Genomic DNA, 9,483 nt, shown 5'->3' on the forward strand with positions numbered 1-9,483 from the left:
AAAGAGCCCCTTACTGGTCTGGTGGTTAGGGGACCAGAGTTCCCTTTTGGTGGGTGCTAGCAAGTCCAATAATCTGGTAGTTCTTCTATTCCTTTCCTCGCTCGTTCTGGTCCCATGGGTGGAGAAGAAGAACAGGAATCTGGGGCGCTTAGCCTCCTACCTGGTCCCCTGGACCCTATGCTGGATCCTGTTGTACCTGATCCTGTGTCCGGAACAGCTGCTCCCCTGGTTTCCCTGGCTCCTCTGGTTTCCTGGTCTCCTTGGTGGGAGAGAAGTCCTGGAGTCTGGGGTGTTTGGCTCCTGCCGGGCTTGGAAGCCCTGTGCAGTTCCCAGGTGATCCCCAGGCAGTGGAACACAGGGCCCACCGATGCAGGGCCTGTTGTACCTGGTTCTGCCGGAACAGCTGGTCCCTTGGTCTCCCTGGCTCCTCTGGTTTCCTGGTCTTGTTGGTGGGAGAGGAAACCTGGAATCTGGGGTGCTTGGCTCCTGCCAGGATTTCAATCTCTGTGCAGTTCCCAGGCGATCCCCAGGCAGTGGAATACAGGCCCTGATGCAGGGCCTTTTGTACCGGGTCCTGCCGGAACAGCTGGTGGAATGTATGCTTCTCTTATTGCTTTAATAAAACACTGATTGGCCAGTAGGCAGGCAGGAAGTATAGGCGGGGCTATCAGACTAGGAGAATGCTGGCAAGAGGAAAGCAGTGAGTGAGTCACCAGGCAGATGCCATGTAGCTACCGGGAATACAGGACGCCAGGCATTCTCTGGTATGCCAAGATCACTTGGAAGTACTTAGATGAATAGAAACGGGTTAATTATTAAGAGAGACCTAGCCAATAAGAAGACTGAGCTATTGGGCAAACAGTTTATAATTAACATAAGCCTCACAGGTGCCTCTTTAGCGCAGTAGGCAGCGCGTCAGTCTCATAATTAATATAAGCCTCTGTATGTTTATTTGGAACTAAATGACTATGGGACAGAAACTCCATCTTCAACCTAGCCCTAATCTATCCTTTGTTAACAGATACCTTTTGTCACCCTATATGAATCTTATCTGAGAGTTTCCCAAAGATACAAAGTCTATGCAAAACTTGGTTCAGAAAACTCAAAAAACTGTGGCACTGGAATAATCAAAATTTGCACTTGGCACTGTAATTTTGGAAGCTTCATTCAAATTGTTTTGAGCATATGGAAATCAACTGGCTAAAGTATAAATATTGAAAAAATTGCCCTGGGCAAAGGGAAAGCACTTCAGTCCATTGAGGCTGGACCTCCCTACAGTTGCAGGAGGCTAAGTTCATTCTTTAAGTGTCTCACAGTCTTCTTTCTACAGAGTCATATGAACCTACACCCATGCCATGACATCTGCGAAAATGGTGTCCTGCTCCTCCCAGATGAACTATTGGCTGCTGATATATTCCTGTTGATGGACATTCCCTTTAATTTTGAAACCCCTGAGGACCCAACTGGTCTTCAATGGATAGATCCAAACTCCTGGCCAAAAAGATGACACTGTTTAATATCAGTGGGTCTGAAAAAATAACAATACAAGAAGGGTAGCAACTTGTAGGGAGGGGGCAGAGCAAGAATGATAAAATGAGGGGGTTAGGATTGATTTATGAAAATCAGAGTGTGTGTGTGTGTGTGACACTTGTACTAACTTTTCAGCGAGAAAGCTCAATAAAAGTTAAAGGAGAAAAAAAAGTTAAAGGAGGAGTCAGAGAGATGGAGCAGTGGTGGGCAGAATTTGCTGCCATGCATACTACCCAGGTTTTGTTCCCAGAACACATGTGGTAGCTCACAACCATCTTTAACTCCAGTTCCACAGGATCCAGTCACCTCTTCTGTCCCCTGAAGACACTGCATACATACCATAAACACAATTTTTGAGATCAGATGTGGTGACAGTTTTCTGAAGTTTCAGTTTTTTTTCTATCCGCTGACCAATAATTTAAAGATCCCCAAGGTTGACTGAAGAGAGGCCATCTGCATTAGGCTTCGAGGAAGGAAAGATGTTAGGAGGCCAGACCTCTGGAGAGTAGTTAAGTCCATGGAGAAGAGATAATCAAAAGTCACTAGTCTACTGTGAATCAGCACAATGAAATTCTTGTCTTTCTGGCCTGCCTCCCAGAGGGCCATCAGACGGCTAAAGGATCATGATGTAACAAGGGGGCAATGTGCCCAATGAGTAGATGCAGAAAGCTTCGGCCTCCTCCTCCGGGGACCTCAGAGCACAGCCGTGGGCAGGAGTAGAGAGGGTGTGGTCACTGCTTCTGAGGTTTTCCATCTGTTAAGTTATTTGTGCTGTGTGGTCTGCTTCACAGCTTCAGCTGCTCGCTCTACAGGGGCCTTCCTCAGGGAGAGTGTGCAGGTGAGTGTCAGAGCTTGTTAGCTGACCTCGGGCTTGTTTCTCTGAGGTCACTGGGGAGCCAGTCCCTGTCAGGGTGGTGGGCTTGCTGTAAGTGCTTACTGTATCAATCACTCCCTTTTTGCTCAGGATGTTATATTGAGACATGAGTATTAAAGTAATTAATTCTAGTTTTACTGCTTGCAAGAAATGACAGAAACAGAGTCCCAAATGGAAGCGGGAACTGGGGTAGAAGCAGAAATTTACTCCAGTGTAAGAACCAGCTAAGAGTCTTCACAGTTATGCAGGACTGTGCTAGAGAGAGGTAAGGGAATTTTTGTATTAGGTGAGACTTACTGTACTGGTTTTATGATGATGAGTGAGATAAGAGAAAGGCAGTCTAAAAAGTCTCATCTTTCAAGAGAAGTGGTTGGGAAATGCACACGCACACGCACGCATGCATACACACACACACTGCAGTTATTCCAATCTCTAAGAAACTAAATGTTTCTATGAGGTCGTTGGTTGTTTCTTTCCTCTACTGAAAACGCCCATGAGGTCTTCTCTTGTATCCTATTGTGGGAACATTAGCATTCCCAATGTCTAATGCATGGTTTCAGCATATTAGCGTTCTCTCATTTTCTTTTTTTCACAAATTGTCTGTTAGCCACTTATTCCTTTCTTATTCCCAGATATGTACTTGTAGTAAGGTGTGAAAGTTTGTTTTGTGTGCACGAATCTATTAATCGGTCATACTTGTGTCCAATTTACCCCTTGTTCTTCAGAAATAATTCAGCAATATGCCACTTATTTGTATGTTCTGTCTTGCCATCAGGTCATTTTTGTGCATGATTACAGTGTTTTTCATCTTTGTTATTCCTTATTTTGTCATTGGCATTTCTGTCATGAGATGCATTCCCAAAGGAGGGAAGCATCGCCTTCATCCATTACTTACAGAGCACTTGTTTTCCTCCTGATGTCAGTAATAGTCATGTATTTGATTTGAGCACACTCAAACACACAGCTCTATGAGATAATTAGGTTTTAATAAAGATGTCCCAAAACATTTGGAAGTGTTTTTAAAATCATGTTTGATTATTCACAAGTCTTCAGTAGTTTGACTTTAAGTTACTTATCCTGTGATATCATCAAATGATTTGCTCACGTTGAAACGCTAATCAAAAATTAAAACTGAATGTTAAATAAAGTAGAAGCAGTCCCTGGCATCTAGGAAAGAAAGGAGGAGGGGGACAGTGAAGTTAAAGCAGCTACCAAATAATGTTTCGTGGGAGCAGAAGGCCAAGGTGATCACAGTTTGCAACGTGCTATATGTACTTCCCTGTGTAACTTTTATTTCATAAGAATTGAATAGAACATTATATATTTCAAAAACTCTGTGCTTGCGTCTCATTACATGGCTTCTAAACTGAAAACTAGACGATAAGAATGTGAACCCTTTCAACACAAAGAGGTGATATCATGAATGTTGAAAGAAAGGGCATCACTACATTGCTTGCTGCGATTGTTACATGCTGTGTACCCGTGTGGAAATACCCCTCTGTATTCCATGCATATGAGAAGTTACTAGGGATAAATTAAAAGCCAAAATCAATGGCAGCACAATAGCAACACGCCTGACATCTTGATTATGCTTCCTTTCACTTTCCTGTGCTTCCCCACCGTTACCCACACTAAAGAAAGCAGGATATACTTTCATTTGTGAGACTGTGGGCATGGAAGTTCAGACAGGGAGAGAAAGGGCACGTGAGAAGACGTACTACAGAAGGGAATATAGTTAATATTCTCTGTGTGAGTTATAGAAATGCTGCAGTGGGCCTCAGCGTTTTGAATAAGTAAAAAAAAACCCACGATGATACTAAATACAATCGGATATAATCAAACTGGAAACAATCTCTACAACCTCATGGTGTTAAGGTTGAAAACAACTTAATTAACACTGCCCTTTTCTGCTTAAGGGTCCGTATTATATCTTAAAGTGTCTCTCTAAGTATCATGTGTGCTTAGTTTCTCATTCACTGTTTACAAAATGCTCGTAAGATGCTAGGTCTGTCACAATGCAGTGTGTGTGTGTGTGTGTGTGTGTGTGTGTGTGTGTGTGCGCGCGCATATGCCAATGTTCTGTTCTAGTTCTATGCCTACCTTCTCACTAAATGGCAGTCATAGACACCGGAAAGTGAATGCTTATAGTGAGGATAAGCTGTTTCACATCATGTTGAATAATGGGCCCTGTGGCCCAATTGTGACTGATTTTTGTATTCTTTTTGGTGAATTTATAATTATACCAGTACTAAAATAACATTTTTTGCTATTAGGTCAAACTATGGTTCACATTACGAAGCAATTTCGTTTCTGGTGAATGTTGAACAGCATCTGGAAACATGTAGCCGTCATACAGGGAGACCTCATTAGAGGCTGGGTTGCTGCTAAGCATCCTATGAGAGATAGAACATCCCACTTCACAGAATGATCTGGTCCAATGTCACCTTTTTAGTATGCCGGAAGTCCTGAGTGCAATTACCCTAAACTACACAGGCACACAGACAGACAGGCAGACACACACACACACACACACACACACACACACACACACACAGACACATAGACACACAGAGAGGCACACACAGACGCACAGACAAGGCACACACACACACACACACACACACACAGACGCACAGACAGACACATAGAAAGGCAGCTCCTTTCTTCCCTTTTAATTACACCTGCTTTAATTTTTTCATTGCATCTTCACTCTTCATCATGTCATAATTGCTTTTAAGCAGTTCTATTTGTTACTATGTATATATATGGTTACATCTATTAAAAGTGTGAAATCTGATGAGTCTGTGTATAGGCAAATATGTGTTATACCATCACTCTAAAATGACGTGGATATGGTTTCTTTGTTTTCCTATATTCTTTTGATTCATTTGCATGAAGGTTTTTTGTTACCAACCTCTATAAAATCCCTGAACATTGTGACACAATGTGTTCACAATAATTTCTCATTAAAATTGTAGAATGCATGTCCTTTGGTGGAAAGGCTCAGATGGCAAAAGGAATGTCTCTCAAAATTAGCATCAGGGACTCCCTAAGAGGACCAGTTCAATGGCCACAATTCAGAAGCTAATACGTTGAAAATGTAAAGTGTGGCATGTCATCTATACCAGTAGTATGAGAATAAGAGTCATGCTGCCCTTGTCTTGCCTCATAGACACATAGGACTCATGGGATCAGAGAACAGCACACGAAGAATTTCAAAGTTTCTTCTTCTTGGATTTTCAGAAAGCCCAGACCTTATGTTTGCACTGTTCTTGTCCATGTACCTGATCACAGTGCTTGGGAACCTGCTCATCACCGTGGCCATTGCCTCCCAGTCTCACCTGCACACGCCCATGTACTTCTTCCTCTCCAACCTGTCCTTTGTGGACATCTGCTTCACCTCCACCACAGTCCCACAGATGCTGGTGAACATCCAGACACGGAGCAGGGACATCACCTACGGAGACTGCATCACCCAGATGTGCTTCTTCTTGGTTTTTGCAGAACTGGACAACTTGCTCCTGGGTGTGATGGCCTATGACCGCTATGTGGCCATCTGTCACCCTCTGCATTACACAGTCATAATGAGCCCCCGGCTGTGCACGCTGCTGGTCCTGCTGTCCTGGGTCATTAGTGTCCTGCATGCCTTGCTACAGAGCTTAGTGGTGCTACAGCTGTCCTTTTGCACAGATGTGGAAATCCCCCATTTTTTCTGTGAGCTTAATCAGCTGGCCCAGCTGACCTGCTCAAACAGCGTTCCACGCCACCTCACGATGCATCTTGCACCTGTTCTATTGGCAGCCACTTCCCTCAGTGCAGTTCTGTACTCTTACTTCAAGATAGTCTCCTCCATCTGCGCAGTGTCCTCCACTCAAGGGAAGTACAAGGCATTCTCCACCTGTGCATCTCACCTCTGCATCGTCTCCTTATTTTATGGCACAGGCCTAGGAGTGTACCTCAGTTCTGCTGTGACCCAAAGTTCACACTTCGCTGCAAGAGTCTCAGTGATGTACACCGTGGTCACACCCATGCTGAACCCCTTCGTTTATAGTTTGAGGAATAAAGATGTGAAGAGAGCCCTGGAAAGACTCTTAGAAGGAAAACTAAATTGTCCCATTGCACTGAACTGAAGAAGTCCCTGGGTTGCAGGGGTGAAGCTCCAGAGATTGGGGCACTATCTTCAGATCATGAATGGAAAGGGTGTGTCCAAATATTTTGTGGAGGGTCTGGAGAGATTGTTCAAAGCTGTAGAGCGCTTGCTGCTCTTTGTGAGGATCAGAATTTAGTTTTCAGAACCCATGTTGTAAGTTCATGATTACCTGTAAGCCCAACCCCAAGGGATGCCTCACCCTCTCTGTCCTTTCTAGATACCTGCACTAATAGTCATGACACCCTATACACAATGCATAAATAAAAATAAAGTAGATTTTATAAATATAAACAAATATTTTCTGGAATCTCCATTACTCTCATTCCTGCTGTCTACAAAATATATGCAAACCACATTACTAAGATTTTTGTTTAGTCTGTTATGCAACGTCTTTTTCATCTATGGTAGTCCTGGCTTCCCAAAGTTATTCCAAACACAAGATTGAAAGTATATGGATATTGCCACTTATCTAACTGGTCAACAATACTTCAAGATAATTTTTCACATGTGACACATATTACATGCAGTTATATAAATAAAAATAAATATATTTATTTTGTTTTGTTTTGCTAACATATAAGCAATCATGACCCTCAAGGGGAAAACTTATGCAGTATTCACTATGCAGAAACTTATGCAGAAAAATCTAAAGGCTAAGTTTTGTTTTTTGTGCTTTATGTTCTCTGCATAGTACCATCTTAATTTTTTGATACTGGTGTGCTTTTAACTACTGGTTAGAGTTTTAAATATTGCATTAATTTTTTCTTTTCATATCTGAACACATATTGACTTCTGTATTATATTTTAATTCATACACATGACCAATTGAGGGTAATGAACTTGCACGTCAAATTACAATATAAACAATCTTTAATATGAGTACATCAAGTCTTCTAACAATTTTGAGTTACACGATGCTTTATTGTTGTGCTGCTACACTTTTTGAAGATTTATGTGCTCAGTCTACCAAACACATTGTTGTTACATTTATTTATATTTTAAATTTATTATTATTATTGTTACCATCATCATCATTATTATTGTGTATGTGTATTTGTATCTATGTGTATTTTTGTCTCTGGGTAGTGTATGTCACAGTGCATGTGGGGAGGTCACAGGACAACCTTGAGTAATCAGTTCTATTCTTCTAACGTTATGTGGAATCCAGAATCACATTCAGTTCCATAGACTTGCTCAGAAATCATCTCATTGGAATCTACACCATCATTTTCTGGGGTGATTATTCATAGTCTAGGTAATATTTTCAGCTATCATACACAAAATCCATGCCATGAAAATGCTTTAGTGGTGACTGATCAACAGCTATTTTGGAAATAGGCCTGAGAAATAAGAGAGGCTCACGTGGTCTTAAAGGATAACACTGGTGGTGTTGGGATAAGAAGCAGTTCTGTTTTGATCAGTGCAGTTGGTACCACTCTGGGTGTGATAGCATACTACAGTTCTTTGTTGCGTTATCATCAGGGAAATAAAGGAAAGGATGAATGGAAGCCTGCCTGTTGTTTCTGACATATTCATTGCCATCTACAACTATCACCGTATAAAAGAATTATTAAATGAAAAATGTTAAAAATACAACAAAAGGCTTTGCTTAAGAGCTTAAATTCTATTTCTACATTCTGGAGACATGGCTCAGTGGTTAATAGCACTTAAAGCTTTAGCAGAGGATGTGGTTGACAAACTCAGCAACCATGTGGTTGCTCACAACAATCTATAACCCAGTTCCAAGAGGATTTGACACGCTATTCTGGTCTACATATATGCAGGCAAAACATTCATACACATAGATAAAATAATTTTTGCTTTTAATTTAAAGAAGTGTTGAAACTCTGATTTCTCCCTTTCTTCAATCTTTCTACTCTCTACACAGAATCATGTGCTATTATAACATATATCAAGACCTATTTCCTTTTAAATCTTTAAATATTTAGTTAGAATATAATTACATCATTTGTCCTCACCCTCCATACCCCTTATTACCCAAAATTCATGCTCTTCTCTTCTTTAACCATTGTTATCACAAATGCATGAATGAGTAAACACAGATGCAAACTGCTCAGTCCTTCAGTGTTGCCAGCATATATGAGTTTCTAGGGCTGACCACTCACTCTTGGATGACCAGTCAGGGACTCATATCCCCAGAGAAGATAAAAATTCTCCACTTCTCAGATTTCCACATCTACACTGTGATGTCTGCTGGCTTTCAAAACGTTCAGTTCTTGTTTAGACAGCATGTTGTTGAGATTTCATGAGTAAAGCTTCCTTGTCATTGCTAAAATTAACTTATTTCCTTTAAATGAAAAATATAAGTAGGAGGCATACAGTGGAGTTGTTCATCAAAGGCCATGTGCCACAAGGTGGCCTGGCTCCCAGATGAGGTAAATGCCCTTGAGGGGGGGCTGTCTTGGAGCACAGATGGGGAACTGGCTGCCTTCCAGGACCCCATCATGAGCACGTTACTCCTTGTGTAGTTGAATAAGTATCTAGGAATACCTTTGTCAGGGCATTTCCCCCTGTTTAATGAGGGACCAACTTGGGATCTAGGGTGAAACACCACCTGGGCAAGGGAAAGAGGAAGGTGGAGTTAGCCCTTTCCTATCACACTGTCTGTGTTTCTGCATGGTACTGGGCTGTGTCCACCTGGAGCAGCAGATCCTGTGGTCACTGTCATCCTTAGACTGACCTTGTTCCTAGGCTTTAAAGCTCCTGGGCATCCTCAGCCTTTGCAGCAGTAACTCAGTCCCATATCACTTCTGTTTTTTTTAGAAGGCGCAAGAGACAATTAAACTCATGAAGGTGTATTCACAAGGTTGGAGGGCATATGTAAATTATGCAGTATAACCTGCAATTTTAAGCTGAAATGAACCTCTTTCTCCCCTACATTCCTTTGTTTTACAGGATATTTTATCTA

At 41.8% G+C, this 9,483-nt stretch overlaps 1 protein-coding gene across 1 annotated transcript; it reads left to right on the forward strand.

The window, feature by feature from the left end:
* The first annotated feature begins 5,589 nt into the window (after window positions 1-5,589).
* LOC101823942 (olfactory receptor 8) lies at window positions 5,590-6,750 on the forward strand. Its single transcript, XM_005083433.3, has one exon. It carries the CDS (start codon window positions 5,590-5,592, stop codon window positions 6,532-6,534), a length of 945 nt encoding a protein of 314 aa, XP_005083490.1. The 3' UTR covers window positions 6,535-6,750.
* Window positions 6,751-9,483: the final 2,733 nt, after the last annotated feature.

Source organism: Mesocricetus auratus, unplaced genomic scaffold (genome assembly GCF_017639785.1).
Source record: "Mesocricetus auratus isolate SY011 unplaced genomic scaffold, BCM_Maur_2.0 Super-Scaffold_100676, whole genome shotgun sequence".
NCBI lineage: Eukaryota > Metazoa > Chordata > Mammalia > Rodentia > Cricetidae > Mesocricetus > Mesocricetus auratus.